We start from the raw sequence: 20729 nt of genomic DNA, 5'->3' as shown, positions 1-20729 counted from the left end.
ATTTTCTTTGTTTTGTTTTATTGTTATGTGTGTCCATGTTTTTACTAAAATGTGGTTCAATTTAATGTCAACAGCTCCTTTACAAATATTATGACCAGAAAAAAGCATGACGTGTTCGATTATTAAAGGGACTAAGCCGACAAGAAAATTAATGAATGAATGACAAACTTTATCTCAAATGTTTTAAAGTATGTGAGAAATATGCAGTTTTAACTAGTCAGAGGAACATGTGAGATTAAGTATTTAATTGTTTTATTAATATGAAAGCCATATGAGTACATTATTTCATCCAATAAACTCTGAATTCAGTCTTCTAACATTCTGTAAATATGTTTGTTACATTTTGTAAATTCGACTTATGCCGAGTTCAGACTGCATGATTTTAGTGCCAATTTTGACTCGCTGACAGGTTGAGAAATCGCCGACAAATGCCTGAAATCACAGGCAAATCGAAGCTCGTTCATGTGAGTAACAATCACACAGTATGAACTATCAAAGACACCATCTAAGAGAATCGCCAATGAGTCGCTGAAACCCGCCAGATATTTGGCATGCTAAATATCTGGACCTGTCACGCCCTATTCACACGGGGCTTCAGTGTCAACGCTTGACTGAAGGCGTGTCTGAAGTTGGGGCTGAAGCAATCGTCATAAAAGCGTCAGCCAATGAAATCCAGTCAGCAATAGGCCACTGTCTGAGCTGGTGTATTTGCATACAGCGATCTGATTGGCTGACGCTTCCATTGGTGCTTGAAAAGTTGAGCTAGTTGCAACTTCTGCAGCGAGCAACGCTTCTAAAGCGGTGCCGACGGATCCACAATGCAGTTCGGCAACGCCTGACGTCACCCATTCAAAGTGAATGGGAAGCGTTGACGCTGACGCCCCGTGTGAATAGACGCCCCAACTATTCTTCTTTTGGTCTATTGTTTCTTTTGGTCTACTATTTATATATTGTGAGTGAAAAAATCTGCATCACACACCTTTCTTGGTTCTGTTTGTCAGACTCGGTGTCTGAGCTGCTGTCTTTTCCTTCTTTGCGTTTCTTCCTCTTCTTTTTGCTCTTGTGTTTTTTGTGCTTTTTACTTTTCCTGTGTTTAGTGCTGGTGTCCTCTTTACCGTGGTCAGCTTGGACGTCAATATGTGTGACTTTATCTGTAGTGAAGACAAGCAAGTATTAGTGAGCGGATATATGACAGAAAGCAGAAATAAGGTGAACGTGTTGAGGACTGACCTGTTGGTGGGTTTGTTTTGTCTTCATTGATTTTATCTTCTTTTGTCTCCGTCACAGGTTCAGGGTGTGGCTCATCTGTAACACTGAATGACAAACATTTTTGACCCAATTACATTGTCTTTGTTGCTTTTTTTACAGTTTACAAACAAAATTATTAGCTATATTACGAAATATTCTCTAAGTGTTGTTAAAGAGAGAAAAGATTAACACATTTTTAAAAACATGATAGTTTTAATAACTCATTTCTAATAACCGATTTATTTTCTCTTTGCATGATGACAGCACATAATATTTGACTAGATATTTTGCAAGATACTAGTATTCAGCTTGAAGTGACATTTAAAGGTTTAACTAGGTAAATTAGGTTAAATAGGCAAGTTATTGGACAACAGTGGTTTGTTCTGTAGCAATTTTTTGCTACAGAAAATGGCCACTTTATTAGGTACACCTTACTAGTACCGGGTTGGACCCCCTTTTACCGTCAGATCTGCCTTAATCCTTTGTGGCATAGATTCAACAAGCTACTGGAAATATTCCTCAGAGATTTTGCTCCATATTGACATGATAGCATCACACAGTTGCTGCAGATTTGTCGGCTGCACATCTATGATGCCAATCTCCCGTTCCACCACATCCAAAGGTGCTCAATTGGATTGAGAGCTGGTGACTGTGGAGGCCACTTGAGTACAGTGAACTCATTGTCATGTCCAAGACACCAGTCTGAGAAGATTCACACTTTATCCTGCTGGAAGTAGCCATCAGAAGATGGAGACACTGTGCTCATAAAGGGATGGACATGGTCAGCAACAATACTCAGGTAGGCTGTGGTGTTGACATGATGCTCAATTGGTACTAATGAACCCAAAGTGTGCCAAGAAAATCTCCCCCACACCATTACACCACCACCAGCAGCCTGAACAGCTGATACAAGGCAGGATGGATCCATGCTTTCATATTGTTGATGCCAATTCTAACCCGACCATCTGAAGAAGGCAGCAGAAATGGAGACTCATCAGAGCAGCAACGTTTCTCCAATTTCTCAATTTTCCAATTTTAGTGAGCCTGTGTGAATTGTAGCTTCTTCTGTAGACTTTGGTTGCTTATTTGAGTTACTGTTGCCTTTCTATCAGGTGGAACCAGTCTGGCCATTCTCCTCTGACCTCTGGCATCAACAAGGCATTTGCGCCCACAGAACTGCCGCTCACTGGATATTTCCTCTTTGTCGGAGCATTCTCTGTAAACCCTAAAGATGGTTGTGCGTGAAAATCCCAGTAGATCAGCAGTTTCTGAAAAACTGCCACATTCAAAGTCACTGAAATCCCCTTTCTTCCCCATTTCGATGCTCGATTTGAACTGCAGCAGATCGTCTTGATCATGTCTACATGCCTAAATTCATTGAGTTGCTGCCATGTGATTGACATGTGTACTTAATAAAGTGGCCAATGCATGTATATTAAACACTGCATATCACATAGACTGTTTTAAAATTAAATGCCAAATCAATTATGGACTCCATACATACAACATACAATACAGGTAAAGAAAATGCTCATATAGTGTCAGTTTTGACATATCTGTAATTGTATTCTGAATATAATTTTAACTGAGCTTCAGATGAAGTAAATCAATAGAATTGAATAAACTTAATACTTCTGTCACAGCTTCACTATCCCACAACTACTTCAAAAGGTCAAAATACATAAAGTTATGGAGTATATAAATATCAGCTGAGGTAAAGATTATTTTATATTCACACATTCTGAATTTCTCTTTAATTATTACATAATTTCAGAAATTATTCTTGGGTAATTTAAATAGTGAAATCATATTAGCAGCCAATGACTATCCAAGTACAACATTGTTCAGTCAGTTAAATAGTTTTGAAGTCATAAAGTGATTTCAGACCGAATACAAGTACCATGGTAAACAATATAGAGAGCATGTCACAAGTTGTCATGTCTCATAGCGTCAGTTTTGTCAAATCAGTCATTTTGTGCAGAATATTAATTTAACTGAGATGAAATAAATCAATAAATTGAACATTTCTGTCACAGCTATCTATCCAACAACTATTATTATTACTTAACACTGTAATATATTACTTCAAACTGTCAAAATATAACTGTTATAAAGACATGGAGCATATTATTATCAACGAGTTAATCATAACACATTAATAAAAGCGTCATTTCAAATGTTTACATCAGAAACCACACAGACCATTGTATTGCCGAAGTATTACTTGATATAGACTACAGTACAATGCAATTTTAACATTATATTAACATTGTTTTCATTCGGTAGCGTGGTGGATGTCACAATATCATGGTATTACCATATAATACTGTGTGTAACTTACTAACTTCCTGCAGCATTTCTGCATAGCAACAGACACACGACGACCAACAGTAGCGTTCAACGCGCAAATACCCCATTTCCAGCGTCTAATATGTTAACAGTATTTCACTGTGTACAGTTTGTGTATCGTTATTCATAACTGCTAATGTTTGCTAACCGGCTAAAAACAAATGAACGCGTTAATGACGCATCCGCTGTATAGTAACTCACGCGCTAAGCATTGAACACTGTACCTATTTTCTTGGGTTTCATCTTCGATTTCTTTAATCTTGTTCATCACAAAATCCCTGAAAATCTGCTCGATATTAGTCGCCATCACAGTAACAGCGTTGTTGGGTCCGCCAGTATCCCAGAATGCCCACAACGCTTCTTCTTCCTCCCGTCACCAAAGCGACTGAGCGCGGCATATATGAAATGAGTAGAAATGCAGCTAAACAGCTTATAATATTTTAACAGAATAACATTTGTCCTTTAAATAAACTATGCCCTTTAAACGCCAGTTTATAATAGTTGAAAATGCAATACGACAAATCAATCTATTTTATATTCTTATTACAGAGACGAACAACACAGTTGTGGTGCATTCATAAATCTGCATCAATAATTCATTCACTTTCCGTCCCTTATTTATCAGGGGCCGCCACAGCGGAATAAACTACAACCAACTAATCCGCCATATGTTTTAAACCGCAGAGCCCCCAATCCAGAACTAGGAAACACCCATACAGACTCATTCACTCACACACTCATATATATGGCCAATTTAGTTAATAAATTCCCCTATAGCGCATGCTTTAGACACCCCCAACACGTGGAGAACATGCAAACCACACAAAAATGCTAACTGACCCAGCCGGGACTTGAACCAGCAACCCTCTTGCTGTGAGGCCACACCCTTCTGAAAAAAAACTAGCCTAAACTGGTTTTAGCTGGTCGCCCAGTCTGGTTTTATTATTTTTTAATTTTTTTTGTCCATTTCCAGGCTGGTTTTAGAAATTTCCAGGCTGGTTTTAGCTAGTCAGGCTGGGGAATGACCAGTTAAGCAGCTTGACCAGCCTAGCCAGGCCTGGAAAATGGCCAAAACCCCTCTAAAACCAGACTGGTCAATCAGTTAACACCAGCCTAACAGCTTATGTTGTTTTAGGCTGTTTTTTTTTCAGCAGCCGGGCTGGGCTAACCACTTAGCCACAGTGCCGCCTTTGTCTTAATATTACTGATATTAAAATATTCAGAATATTTTTTTTAACAGGATAGCTTCTTGAACCTTTATAAAAAAAATTAAAGGTTTATTTGTGTAATAATAATCGTACATTTTATTTTGCCACACTTTTTTTCAGTTTCTTGAACCTTATGCCTTATACCTTAGGCTTATAACAGTTTTAACAATAATAATAATAAGACAAAAGTGAGTATGGACCAATAATTTGGTTGCGATGGATTGACTGGAAGATAAATAAAATTTCTTCAGAAGCCTAATTGATTACATTTTACTTACAAAAAAAAGAGTATTTATTATCCAAAAGTTCAGAAACGTTTATATGCAAATATTACTTGCAACATAAATGTTTAGGCCCATATGTTTCAAGGCAAAACATTTTACGGCAACAAAATACATGTGAACATTATGTATAATTTTATACCATAGTTATATAGTGCACATTACAATGTTCTGTAATGTTTATGGCCTTTGTTATCTTTCGCTGGTTGCATCGCTTGGAGCCCAAATCTGCACTGAAGTGAGCAATAACTGTGGTCCATGGTATCAAAATCCAGTCCTAACTCTCAAAGACAGACTCGCAGTAACACAATTGTGACTCTAAACACATATTTATGCCATAAAATATTAAAGATATTCAAAAAAGATCTCTTGAACAATTTAAAATGATGGAAACTATCTTTGGGAAAAGGTTAAATGGAGTTTATGACTTCTACTGCAGCCAGACACCAGGGGGCGATCAGAGAGTGTTGGCTTCACTTTATGGCTAATAACTTGCTAAAATCTTTCAACCAATATAATGCACAAAGCCTACTGTCCAGCATAAGTTTGATTGATCATATTTATATTTAAATAGACCTGTATATAGAATTATAATGCTAGAATCAGTCAACACCAGTGAGTAGACAGCTTTGTTGATCATAAAGCTATTGTTTATTGCGTTGTTATTAGCATAGATATAGTGTGCTACAAAGATAAGCCGTTCACTGTGATTAGGTCAGTAGTTAATCATCATTTAATATAACTGAGCGATCCTTGAACATTGACACCTTATCTGTATAGCTGCATAGCAACACTGTTATCCTCTCCAAAACAGTAAGCAAGCCGAAAAGATTTTGTTAATGCATTTATTGTGTAGATATATCTAAGTGTATGAGGTTGGTCTGAATACAGATAGACAATCACAAATCATAAGATGCAAACCCTGTCCATCAGAATATATATCACTTTGCATTTCAGCACTGATTGCAATGACGCTTTTGGCACAATAATGCAATGACCTTCAATACATTTTTAATGGTGTTATACAACTTAATAAGAACCCAAAGTACAAACATGTTCAAATGATGACAAGCAAAATTAAAGTCACAGTTATGCAACTTAATAATGTTTTTTATTCAGCCAGCAAAGATAATGTTTGATGATAAAAAAATGCTAACCAATTCTAGGCCACAGGCTCTCTCGTTTTATTAAAATGCTTATGCATTCTGCACTCCTGTAGGGTGTTCGGCTGGTACTTGCTGTCTTGTCTAAGCTCATCAACTGTAAAAACACAGGGAAACATACATTCAAAAGCATATAAACATACATTTCAAAGCATATCCAATATAGTGACTGGAATAAATGAGTTTTCATCATAAGCAAATCAAAGTTGGCTTATAAAGAAAAAGAAATCTCAAATGCAAATTAGGAGTGTATTCTATCAAGTTGTTAAGAGTGGCTCACTGTAGTATTGGTATCGTAGCAACCAACAGTAAACAAGGGAAGCATAATGGGGTTGTTGCTATAGATCATATATGGCTGCGGCTGGAAGTTAACGACATTTATACTGCATATAATCTTAGTTTAATTTCTCATTAATTGTATTTTATTAACGTCTACCCCTACCCCAAGCCTAAACCCAACCATCACAGTAATGTAAAAACAGTAGTTCTACCGAGTATTTTTTATTATTATCGAGTATGTTATTTATTAAATTACCCAATAATTTGTATTTTAATAATGCCTACCTCTACTCCATCCCTAAACCCAACCATCACAGTATTGTAAAAAATATAAATTATTGTTTTATAGTGTTACAAAAATGATGCTATATTGATGTGCGCATCCGCAGCTGTATCCTATCTAGACTTTACCGCATAATGGAGGCAGCCGATTGGTCACACGGCTGTTTTTTCTGCAAATATGTTTCTATCTCTATGATTCACATGAACCGTTTTACACACAAGTCTAAAACAACCTCAAGCATTGTTTTTATTAAAGGAACAGCTCGCCTAAAAATCAAAGCCAATGGTTACAGGTTTCCAACATTTTTCTAAATATCTTCTTTTGTGTTCAAAGGGATAGTTCATTCAAAAATCCAAGTAAAAATCAAAAGAAGAAAGAAATTCATAAATGTTTGAAACAAGCAAAGGGTGAGCAAATACAGAGTAAATTGCATTTTTTGGTGAACTACGCCTTTAATAAACAACCCCATAAAGGTCTGAAACAAGTAAAGGATGAGGGAATGACGACAGAATTTTCATGTTTGTTTGAACTATACCTTTAGTGGATTTTGGTTAGAAATTTGGATTGATTAAAAGCACAGTTCTCATGCCACACTTGTCAACATTGGGATGTAAAAATAAGGGAAACATACGTTTTAGGGAGAAAAAAAAAAAATATATATATATATATGTATATATATATATATATATATATATATATATATATATATATATATATATATATATATATATAGTTGAAGTCAGAAATATTAGCCCCCCTTTTTATTTTCTTTTTAACGGAGAGCAGATTTTTTTAAACACATTTCTAATTATAATCGTTTTAATAACTCATCTCTAATAACTGATTTATTTTCTCTTTGCCATGATGACAGTAAATAATATTTTACTAGATATTTTTCAAGACACATCTATACAGCTTAAAGTGGGCAGGTTAGGGTAATTAGGCAAGTTATTTTATAACGATGGTTTGTTCTGTAGACTATCGAAAAAAATATAGCTGAAAGGCGCTAATAATTTTGACATTAAAATGGTGTTTAAAAAATTAAAAACTGGTTTTATTTTAGCCGAAATAAAACAAATAAGACTTTCTGCAGAAGAAAAAATATTATCAGACATACTGTGAAAATTTCCTTGCTCTGTTAAACATCATTTGGGAAATATTTAAAAAAAGAAAAACAAAATCAAAGGGGGGCTAATAATTCTGACTTCAACTGTATATATATATATATATATATATATATATATATATATATATATATATATATATATATATATAATTCTAATAATTCTGACTTCAACTGTATATATATATATATATATATATATATATATATATATATATATATATATATATATATATATATATATATATATATATATAATTCTTATAATTCTGACTTCAACTGTATATATATATATATATATATATATATATATATATATATATATATATATATATATATATATATATATATTCTGTCGCCGTGATTGCAGTTTTAGGGGGCCTGAGTAGAAATATACAACCCCATTAAAATAGGCCTAGCTACATAAATCTCATTTTCTTTTCCACACTGTACAATTTAAATATTCTGATTAAGAGCAACAAATGAATCTCTCATTTAGATTTTTTGTTTAATTACATAAAATAACAAAGCTGTCACTTTACAAAATGCTGATCTACAATGAAAGAATTTAAATGCTTTCCTAACTGTTTATGATAATTTAAGACACACTTTTTGTGTTTAAAACCCCACCACCAAGATCGACATGTTTAGAGAATATTATTATTAATAATATTATTATTATTATGCATGTCTGTTCAAACATGCACTCAAAACCCAGAGTGTCCACTTTCGCTCCACTTCAAATTCCGTTTGGGATTGTGTTATATGTGTTTTGAGGATTTCATAGAAGTGGCAACGATGCCTGTAAAGCAAAGGAAGGAAATCCCACTTTTTTATATTTATTTTAAAGTGTTTTCAAGCCTAAATAAAATGAAGCACAGAACAGACTCAAATTTAAGACCAAGGTGTGTACCCTATGGCGGATTGGTTCTTAATGTTTATTGCCACCCTTCATAGAAAGATTGAAAATACAGGAGAAATACGGGAAAATACATTTACAGGATGATAATGGGATTAAATTGTAAAATACGGGAGAATCCCGGGAAAAACAGGAGGGTTGGCAGGTATGCATACTTTACTGTAAGAAAATGCTGGATTCCCAACGATAAATTTGTGTTGGATAAACATGAAGAAATTAAGTTACATTAGTTTTTACAAATTTAAGTGGATTGAACATTAAACAACTAAGTTGTCACAAAAATAAACTCCTCAATAATTGTGTTGTTTGAGCTCATTTTATCAATTAGTTTGAACAAACAACAAACGTTTTGCATTTTTTGAGTGTTCAAAATGTACAATAACACACTGTGACAAAAGCTAACCGTAAAGCTCATAAAGCTATATCACATTTCTCTTAAGAAAAGTGTATTTATCAACACAGAACTAAACCGCACAACAGTTCAATTTATATTTCATGTTAAGTTTAATACTTAAAGGTTTTAGCTTGAGACTTACATTTTGCTCTTCTGTCCATCATCACATTATGTTGTCATTAGACTTTACTGATTCTCAGCTCTGTCAGTTTGTGCAGTTGTGCTGTTTTGTGCTGTTTGTGCATCATGTTCAGTCGGAGCTCATGTAGGATGACTGGCTGATACTCAGTGCCTTGTCTGAACTCATCCACTGTAGAAGAGAACAAATCACTCAGACAAACAGTATTCAGACGGACAGTACTCTCAAATAATTAAAGCAATTTATTATTTTATTATTATTTAACATATTGTAAAAACAGTATTCGTTACTATGGTATTTTTTCAGGTGGGTTCACATGTGTGGTCAATCATGATGACTAGTCTAGTTTTTTGTTTTGTTAGTCGGTTATTGGCCTTGTTTAGCCAAGCCAACTATGTGCACACTTCTTTTAAATGCAAAAATGTTTGCTGGGTATTATTTTTAATAACTTGTAGTATCTACAGCAGTGGTGTGATGGTGTATGTGTGTTGTGAAGCTCTCACAGGGCGCTGTGCTCCTCTGCTGCTCTGTCAGTGTGGGCAGCAGCTGTCCAGTTCTGGGATCCACCAGAGTGCTGTGAGAATTCTGGGTTCCCATCCTCATGTCATAAGGTGCAGGATTGTAGACTGTGGAGAAAACCAAACCTAGTTAAACGTGCTCAAAACCCCTCCATGCACTGATATTTAACATCCACTTACAGCCAGAAACTCTTCTGTTCATTTCACCAACGGTGTGTTGGAGCATCCCAGTGTTCATGTCCACCAGGAAGCGTCTGGAAGGTTCTGTTCCCTGCCTTTTGTCAACAGCGGCAGGATTGTAGACTGTGGACAAACTAATGTGGTCAGAATCTGCTCTGTGCATTGTATCTGCATGAAATGCGAGTATAGTGCAGACTTACAGCCAGAAACTCTTCTGCTCATCTCACTTTCTTCCTCCTTGGGCATCCCAGTGTTCAGGTCTATCAGGAATCTTCTGGAAGGTTCAGTTCCCTGCCTGCGATCCTCAACAGGAGCTGCTCTGTGGTTTTCCTTCTGCTCAGAAGAGTCTTGGCTGTTTATGTCTTCATGCTCAGAAACCACTGCCCATTTAGCTGCTGATGAATATAACAGAAAACATCAGTTCAGATTGATTTATTCATTTAAAGGGGTCATACAACGAGAAACCAAAATTCCCTTACATTTTTGACACATAAGAGCTCATCATGTTATAAAAACATCCTGTAAGTTTCAGAACTCAACACTTTGTGTTTCCGCTAAAATCAGCTTATATTGAAGGCCGTCTGACAAAACAACAGGTTCTGGAATCTTCTACTTTGTGATGTAATAGTGAGCATAAGCTCCGCCTCCATAGAAGATCAACACCCACTTCTACTTCACTGCCAGTTTAACCTTGTGAATATGCAAAACGGTCAGCCAATCAGAGCAGTGGGAGTTAAGTTCAGAGTCTAGAATAGGCCACGCCCATTCAAAAACAGTGTTTTGACAAGGGTTAAAAACCCCACAGAAAATAGTCCCTTACTTCTAAATTATGATCTTTTTTATATAAAAATCTTGATAATATTATAAGGGAACCTCAGAAATTTATAAAATAATAATAAAAATCTGAAGAGTTCATGAGCCCTTTTTAAGTGATCTTTCAGCATAAACAATGTTGGCTTTAATTTCATAAACATCTTGTGCTCGGACATTTGAACCTGACACTTACAGCTGTGGTGTTCTTTGAGTCGACCGGTGTTCAGGTCCATCAGAGTGTTTCTGGAAGGTTGTTTCTGCATCATTTTCAGTCTGAGCTCCTGTAGGGTGCTTGGCTGATACTCAGTGCCTTGTCTGAACTCATCCACTGTTAAGAGGAAAAACACAAGAAAGCATGTTTAAAAAGACATTTCACACACACAAAAACATCTTCAAATCTTGAAATTTCTACATTAATTTTGTTTTGCATAGAAACAAAAATTATTTTGTAAATGCAAAATATTTATGATAGTCCAAAATGCATGTGGTATAGCTTTATTTATTGCATTGTCTCTAGAAATTCTTGATTTTGATTGGCTGGTAGGTGTGCAGTAAAATCGTTCAATAAAAAAGTAGGTCCAGTCAGTTTTGATCACAGTTCTAAATAAATGCGCTAGCCTCAACTATTAATAGTAACCAAAGCAACTCAGTGACAGTTGCTGGAGCCCTTGTTTCTTTGTCTAATCTGGGGAACACAGATGTATGTTTTACTAGGAGTCTACAGCGATCAGAAAACTCACAAATGTGCTTCGTGAAGAGGTAGCTAACACATGTTACTATGAGCTATTAGATATGCCCTTGTCATTAGAGGCACACACACAATTTCTCTCTTGAGCACACACACTCTCTCTTTCTCTCTCTCTCTCTCTCTCTCTCTCTCTCTCTCTGTCTGTGTCATCATAAATATATAATGTGTCATAACTGACAAAAACTTGATAAAATATTCCACTGCAAAGAGCGATACTAGTTTTAGCTTGACTATTACTTGGCAAATGACTACAGAATAATGCTTTGATTTGGGTGGTTATTTAACTCTGTGTTGTGCATTTAAAAACCTTTCATGCATAGCCATAACATTGATTATCCCTTATCATTGAAAACTAGGCCCACACGGAATCTGTGCGCGCAGAATTTCGCAGATTTTCCGCAGATTTTCCGCCGATTTTGCGCAGAATTCTGACGATTTTTAGAACATCATTAATTCTGTTTATTTACTTGAATAAATGTGTAAATCTTAATTTATTCAGTTTTTATTCAGTAATTTATTACTTTTTATTTCATATATTAAGGTTTTAGTTATGATACTCGCTGGATACTCCCAAACAAATTCCGCAGAAATCCACAGATTTTTACCAAAATTCTCCGCAGAAATAGCAAAAAATGTCCGCAGATTCCGTCTGGCCCTACTAATAACTTGTAGTATGTAAAGCAGTGGTGATGATGTATGTGTGTTGTGAAGCTCTCACAGGGCGCTGTGCTCCTCTGCTGCTCTGTCAGTGTGGGTAGCAGCTGTCCAGTTCTGGGATCCACCAGAGTGCTGTGAGAATTCTGGGTTCCCATCCTCATCTCATAAGGTGCAGGACTGTAGACTGTGGAGAAAACCAAACCTAGTTAAACGTGCTCAAAACCCCTCCATGCATTGATATTTAACATCCACTTACAGCCAGAAACTCTTCTGTTCATTTCACCAACGGTGTGTTGGAGCATCCCAGTGTTCATGTCCACCAGGAAGCGTCTGGAAGGTTCTGTTCCCTGCCTTTTCTCAACAGCGGCAGGATTGTAGACTGTGGACAAACTAATGTGGTCAGAATCTGCTCTGTGCATTGTATCTGCATGAAATGCGAGTATAGTGCAGACTTACAGCCAGAAACTCTTCTGCTCATCTCACTTTCTTCCTCCTTGGGCATCCCAGTGTTCAGGTCTATCAGGAATCTTCTGGAAGGTTCAGTTCCCTGCCTGCGATCCTCAACAGGAGCTGCTCTGTGGTTTTCCTTCTGCTCAGAAGAGTCTTTGCTGTTTATGTCTTCATGCTCAGAAACCACTGCCCATTTAGCTGCTGATGAACATAACAGAAAACATCAGTTCAGACTGATTTATTCATTTAAAGGAGTCATACAACGAGAAACCAAAATTCCCTTTCATTTTTGACACATAAGAGCTCATCATGTTATAAAAACATCCTGTAAGTTTCAGAACTCAACACTTTGTGTTTCCGCTAAAATCAGCTTATATTGAAGGCCGTCTGACAAAACAACAGGTTCTGGAATGTTCTACTTTGTGATGTAATAGTGAGCATAAGCTCCGCCTCCATAGAAGATCAACACCCACTTCTACTTCACTGCCAGTTTAACCTTGTGAATATGCAAAACTGACAGCCAATCAGAGCAGTGGGAGTTAAGTTCTAAGTCTACAATAGGCCACGCCCATTTAAAAAGAGCATTCTGATGAGCACAGAAAGTAGTCATTACTTTTAAATTATGACTTTAATTGAATATTGATTATTATAGCCATGCAAAATATGCATCCTAACAAATGCATGTCTTTTTCAGCAGAGTTTTAAATTTGATATCAACCATCATACACTGAGACTTACAGCCTGCTACTCTCCTGTCCATCTGGTTTCTCTGTTCTTTGAGTAGCCCGGTGTTCAGGTCCATCAGGATGTTTCTAGACGGTTCAGTGCCTTGTCTGTAGATCTCAGCAGGAATGTTTCTCTGCTCGTGTTTTTCGCTCTGAATGCTGTACTGTGGGTTCATCATGTGACGCGATCTGAGATCCTGAAGGACGGCAAGCTGGTTTTCAGTGCCTTGTCTGAACGCATCCACTGTTGAGGAAACAGCAGCAAACACAGTCAACAATGTGCAACAGCCAAGACAAAGTATAAGCCGTTTTGGTGACTGTTGCTTTAAATTCAAATTAGATTAAGGGAGTGGGCGGAGCTACAAATACGTTTGTGTCAGCCTAGTGGCAGATTCAAAACAGGACTAATATGTGTGGAAATGTTTGCGTCAGTGTGTGCTTCATGCTTCTGTCAGTCTATGTCGCTCCTGTCGCTGTTCATTTGTGCTTCATCTAAAACTCCACATCTATAATCCTCTTAGTCTATGCTGACATTATCTTCAGCAGCTCAAACACTCTATAGACGGCTGCTTCTCACTCAGGGCTGCTGTTTATGCTAATGAGGGAGACTAGTGGGCGGAGCTTACCCCTCTGATGATCAATCAAAGTGTTTCTGCAGACTGTTTTCATCAAGTCTGATAATAAAAAAAATAATTATTTAATTTCTACCATAAGAGGCGGGCTATATTCACACACTGCTGCCACATAACTGTGTTTAAACCCCTTATAAAAGTGATTTTCGCATGATAGGTTCCCTTTAATATGTATATGGACTGTTTTAAATACTCACATGGTGCAGAAACCCTTGTGTTTTTATCTCCAGGGTGTTTCAGCATCTTTGTGTTCAGGTCCGTCAGGAAGCGTCTGGAAGCGTCTGTCCCCTGCCTGCAGAACTCGGCTGGAGCTGGGATTTGTTTCCTGGGCTTCAGGTCTGTGTTTTTGATGTCCTTCAGAACTGAGTTGTCTCCGTGCTCATTATGAAGCGCTTCAGGGCTGATTTGCTTCAGTTTACCGTTTGGCAGTCGATGCAGTGGCCTTGCATGCAGACCTGCACACAAAACAACACCAACATTAGCTGTTTACGTAAGAATGTTTATAATTTATTTATTCAACTTGTTCAATTGTTTTTTTTTAATTAACGGTGCATTTCTGGCTTTAGTTCTGCTACGGAAATAAGCTGTGTCAGGTTGTAAACGTAATTTATTATAATCAGTGACATGGTGGCTAAATGGTTAGCACTGTCACCTCACAGCAAGAAGGTTCGAGTCCCGTCTGGGTTAGTTGGTGTTTCTGTGTGGAGTTTGCATGTTCTCCCCGTGTTGGTGTCGGTTTCCTCCGGGTGCTCCGGTTTACCCCACAGTCCAAACACATGCGCTATAGGGGAACTGATCAACTAAATTGGCCGTAGTGTATGAGTGTATGTGTGTGAATGAGTGTGTATGGGTGTTTCCCACTACTAGGTTGCAGCTGAAGGGCATCCGCTGTGTAAAACATGCTGGAATAGTTGGTGGTTCATTCCGCTGTGGTGACCCCTGATGAATAAAGGGACTAAACCGAAAGAAAATGAATGAATGAATGAATGAATACCTTTACCTAACACTGGAAATTTGCCAAAACTTAACCATAGATTTATTTAATGATCATATACATATACATTATATTTACATTTTTATAAATATATTTTATTAATTTCTTAGAAATATATTTATGATCCACAAAAGATTTTTTAAATATATAATTTAAAGTTTTTGCAATTTTATTTATATATATTATATTTATATAATTTAGTCATTTTTTATAGTTTATTTATGTCACAATCATCAGCAATCTAATCCACTGGTAAACACGCAGATAGCCATAGAACTACAAATCCACTATTATATGGACTACAGATCCAGTCATGCACCGCTCATTCACACCTGTCCACCACATTCCGGATTCTGCTGCTTGCACACACACACACACACACACACACACACACACACACACACACACACACACACACACACACACACACAGCCGTTACAGACTGATTACAAGGATTATTTATGCAGCACACACACACATCAGTGCTGAGTCTTGTTAAACTGCTGTGAACATCATGACGTGTTTTCTTTGCCGTGTTAGACCATTGCCTTGTTTTATTGTTTATTCTTGTCTGCCGCCTGACTTTTGACTATCTGCCCGTTTACAGACCACACCTCTGGATTTGCCTGTGTACATCTGATTGTCCTTGTGTTGACCCTTGTTTGCCTGACCATTCTCATGATAAATCCTGTATTTGGATCTGCAACTCCTTTGTCAGCATCCCATTCACATTACAATTTTTGTGTTCATCATCTATTTTCTATAGTTTTTATTAGTGCAAAGTAGTTTTGTTCTGCAAGAAGGTCGCTGGTTCGAGCCCTGGCTGGGTCAGATGGCGTTTCTGTGTGGAGTTTGCATGTTCTACCCCTGTTGGCGTGGGTTTCCACCGGGTGCTCCGGTTTCCCCCACAGTCCAAAGACATGTGGTATAGTTGAATTGGGTAAGCTAAATTGGCCATAGTGTGTGTGTTTGATGAGTATGTATGGATGTTTCCCAGGGATGGGTTGCAGCTTGAAGGGCATCTGCTGCATAAAACATTTGTTAGATATGTTGACGGTTCATTCCGCTGTGGCAACCCCGAGTTAATAAAGGGACCAAGCCTAAAAGAAAATGAATGAATGAATTTCGTTCTGCATTGCATCTGTTTGTCATATTTTGAATGACAATAAAAGGACTCTTAAAGCGTGAATCTTCACATGCAGTGGTTTAAAACAGTAAATGCAGAGATTTTAAATGCAAATGATGCATTTATTACTCATGCCAAAATTCTGATTAAATGTCTATCAAAAGAAGCAAGATCACTAAATAGCTCACCTCTCCTTAACACACACACCATAAAGCGGATTTATGACTTATGTCTCTATCTCAGTAGTGGGAAAGGTGATCATATATTATCAAGCAGATAAAATGTGCCAATGTGCCACAGAACTGGTCAAACTATGATAAAGGATAAAGTTTCAAGTTCAAGTGGAACATTTGGGTCTGATCTATGAACAGTTTTCTTATAATAATAATAAAAACAATAAAAAAAGAACAATAATAATAATAATACATTTTGCTTATTGTTATTCTGAATTAAAAATCGAATGAGCTAAAGATAAATAAATATATGTATAATAATCTGGGAAAAGTCTGTACAATAAAAGTGTTTTTCTGTAAACATTTTAATGAAAAAATCTGTAGATTTATTATTTTTTTAACTTTATTACAACAAAGGAATTTTACTGTAATTTTATGGTTTTTGTTTGTCAGCCGTAGCTGCCAGTCATTTCACCTTTTTTATCATTTTTTTTTTTTTTACAGAGCAAGTAATTACAATTTATTACTTTAATTTTACGTAATTTTAAATGTACTTATAAAAACAGGAAGAAACAGACGTTTGATTATAATTTAAATAATACTGTAATTTCCCTGTATAAAAAACCAAAATGTCAGTAATTTGTCTTTAATGAAAAAGTACCTGAAATGAAAGTCAAATAGTTAATTTAAAGAGATTGTTTATCATTTTACTAAGTTTTTAATATAATCTGAAATGACAAAAAAATACTGTAAATTTTTTTGAGATATTTTCTGTAAAATTAGTTTTTTTAGTGAACAATAAATTTTTATTAATAAGTGATATTTTAATAAATAATTGCTCTTCGCAATCAGTCATAAATTGAAAACATTCAGTGAATAAAGTCAACAAAGAAGAAAAAATGAATCAAATAATTAACATAAACTACTTCAACTATATAAACATACTCCCGTATTAATTTAGAATGATATACAGTAATAAGAAAAATATTATTATGATAATAATAATAATAATAATAATAATATTAATTTAACAATAATAATAATGATGATAATAATAATAATAATAATAATAATAATACTTGTTAAAATAATAATAATATAATGGAAATAATACTTATTATAATAATAACAACAATTATTATTAATATTATTGCTATTTATTTAGATAAAACATAGAAATCAGTAAATTCAATTAATACAACATATAATGAAATATAATAAAAAGCTAATAACTATTATTAATACTACTATTACTACTAATAGAATAATTGTTAAAATACTACGACAGCTAATAATAATAATATTTTTTGTTAAAATAACAACATCAACAATTGTTGTTATTAAAATAGGTAAAAAAATAGAAATCAGTCAAATCAATTATTACAACATGTAATGAAATATAATCAAAATGTCAATAAATAGTTTACAAATATATAAATCTTACCAGCCACAGCCAACAGGAGCAGCAAGAGTTTAAACATCCTTCCAAACAAAATACAGAAACACAACTGAGTAAGCTGATGTCAAAAACCAAACAATATATATCTGTTTTCTGTCTGACACCGTATTAAACGCTGTATACCTGTTCCTGTTCTTCTGACTGATGGTGTTTGACTCCTCACACAACAATGATCTCACAAACCCCTGGGTCGTCTTTATAACCCAGATCTCAGGTTCAGAGGTTGGCGTACTCTTCTTATCCTCCCTCTTTCTATCTTTTCATCTGTCTTTGTGTCTCAGACGCTGATAAAACATGCGCTCTTTGATCCCAGACGCTTTAAACAGGACTCAGTTCAGCTGATATTAATGTCAGCACAACACGTTATGACTCTGAGATGATCTGATGACACTTCTTTTACACTTATTTAGGTGGAAAGCATGCAGTTACTCAGAGGAGGATTCTGGAGAAGTGAATGTGATGCCTGGACCACAAAACCCACCACATCACATGTTTACAATTATAAACAGGTGCTTATTATTATTATTATTATGACATTTTATTAAACTGTACGGCTTGTTAAGATATTTACAGTTGGATAATATAAAAAATAATAACAAATGTGGGTGGCATGGTGGCTCAGTATTTGTCACTGTGGCCTCAAAGCAAGAAGATCTCTAGTTTGAGTCCCGGCTGGGTCAGTTGGTGTTTCTGTGTGGAGTTTGCATGTTCTCCCCGTGTTGGTGTGGATTCCTTTACAGTCCAAACACATGCACTAAACTAAATTGACTGTAGTGTATGGGTTTGTGTAAATGAGTGTGTATGTTGTGGCGACGCAGTGGCGCCGTGGGTAGCACGTTCGCCTTACAGCAAGAAGGTCACTGGGTCGCTGGTTTGATCCTCGAGTTTGCATGTTCTCCCTGCCTTCGCGTGGGTTTCCTCCGGGTGCTCCGGTTACCCCCACAGTCCAAAAACATGCGGTACAGGTGAATTGGGTTGGCTAAATTGTCCGTAGTGTATGAATGTGTGTGTGGATATTTCCCAGAGATGGGTTGCGGTTGGAAGGGCATCCGCTACGTAAAAAACTTGCTGGATAAGTTGCCAGTTTATTCCACTGTGGCGACCCCGGATTAATAAAGGGACTAAGCCAACAAGAAAATGAATGAATGAATGAAATGAGTGTGGATGTCTCCCAGTGGGTTGTGGCTGGAAGGGCATCCGCTGTGTAAATCTTACGCTGGATCAGTTGGCGGTTCATTCCACTGTTGTGACCTCTGATAATATTAGGGACTAAACTAAAAGAAAATGAATGAATTGATAATAAATGACGATGTTATTAATATTAAATCATAATATTTAATAAATGACTAATTTCATAATTAAAATTGTATTTAAATTTTGTGACTGGACCACAAAACCAGTCACATCACATGTTATTTTTAATTTATTTTACTATTATTTCTATTAGGCGACACAGTGGCGCAGTAGGTAGGGCTGTAGCCTCACAGCAAGAAGGTCACTGGATTGCTGGTTCGAGCCTTGGCTCAGTTGGCATTTCTGTTTGGAGTTTGCATGTTCTCCCTGCCTTCGTGTGGGTTTCCTCCGGGTGCTCCGGTTTCCCCCACAGTCCAAAGAAATGTGGTACAGGTGAATTGGGTAGGCTAAACTGTCTGTAGTGTATATGAGTGTGTGTGTGGATGTTTCCCAGAGATGGGTTGCGGCTGGAAGGGCATCCGCTGCGTAAAAACTTGCTGGATAAGTTGGCAGTTCATTCCGCTGTGGCGACCCCGGATTAGTAAAGGGACTAAGCCGACAAGAAAATGATAGAATGATGCTTTCTTATTGTACGTATTTTTAAATTAAGTTATTACAGTTACTATTGCTTTTGTTACTATTACCGATAATAATAATAATAGTAATAATAATAATAATAATAGTAATAATAATAATAATAATAACAATAATAACATTAACAACAACAACAACAATAATAATCATAATAATAATAATAATAACAGCAACAACAACAACAACAACAACAATAATAATAATAATAAAAATAATAATAATAATAACAATAATAATAACAACAACAATAATAATAACAATAATAATAACAATAATAATAATAACAATAATAATAATAATAACAATAATAATACTAACAATACTACTACTACTACTACTACTACTAATAATAATAATAATAATATTAATAACAACAATAATAATAATAACAATAATAATAATAATAATAATAACAATAATAATAATAATAATAATAATATTAATACTAACAATAATAATAATAATAACAATAATAATAATAATAATAATAATAATAATAATAATAATAATAATAATAATAATAGTATTAAACATAATTAATATGACAATAAAGTCAGAAGGATCATGTGACTAGAGTAAATATTTAACTTTTTTTTACATTTAATAAACACTGACTTGATAAACAGAATCATTTTCTTTAAAATAAAACATGCAGAAATAAAAATGGCCTCAAACTTTTGACCGCTAGTATATAGTGTTCTTCTGCATAAATTAAACTACTTGTTTTGTCCTGTACACAAATACATAAAACAATAAATGAACAAAATACCATGCTAAATTATTAGCTGAAAGTCACTTGTCGTCAAATAATTCTGTTCTATTTATATGAGGTTTACATTTTCATTATTTATAAATACTAGTTATATATTATGTTGAATGTGTATTTTGGCACTAACATCTTTATATATGTTTGCTTCTTACTCAATGTGTGTGTATATATATCCAGACACACATGCACAGCCACACACACATGCACAGTTATATAACAGTGTGTGTGAGTGTGCGTGTCTATGTCTGTGTGTCTATGTCTGTGTGTCTATG

General features: G+C 35.5%; 2 protein-coding genes across 4 annotated transcripts in view; both read right to left on the bottom strand.

Annotated features, from left to right (window-relative positions):
- sonb (SON DNA and RNA binding protein b) overlaps positions 1-3931 on the bottom strand; it is a gene marked incomplete in the record, with an annotated part of 39610 nt that extends 35679 nt beyond the window's left edge. The window contains 3 exon segments of the mRNA NM_001442411.1: positions 980-1151; positions 1231-1313; positions 3822-3931. Of these exon segments, the coding sequence (NP_001429340.1) occupies positions 980-1151; positions 1231-1313; positions 3822-3904 (338 nt within the window).
- A 1984-nt stretch (positions 3932-5915) lies between these two features.
- Positions 5916-18036, bottom strand: wu:fa56d06. Of its 3 annotated transcripts, none has more exon segments than NM_001288775.1 (13): positions 5916-6346; positions 9390-9557; positions 9890-10012; positions 10085-10207; positions 10285-10479; positions 11091-11225; positions 12364-12486; positions 12559-12681; positions 12759-12953; positions 13491-13721; positions 14307-14564; positions 17847-17884; positions 17985-18036. In NM_001288775.1, coding segments are annotated over 11 exon segments (1674 nt in total). In that variant the 5' UTR covers position 17884; positions 17985-18036; the 3' UTR covers positions 5916-6346; positions 9390-9426.
- Positions 18037-20729: the final 2693 nt, after the last annotated feature.

The sequence above is a fragment of the Danio rerio genome, chromosome 1 (genome assembly GCF_052040795.2).
Source record: "Danio rerio strain M-AB ecotype USA chromosome 1, GRCz13ab, whole genome shotgun sequence".
NCBI classification, from domain to species: domain Eukaryota; kingdom Metazoa; phylum Chordata; class Actinopteri; order Cypriniformes; family Danionidae; genus Danio; species Danio rerio.
The sequence above is the reverse complement of the archived record's forward strand: the minus strand, read 5'-3'. Positions and strand labels throughout refer to the sequence as shown.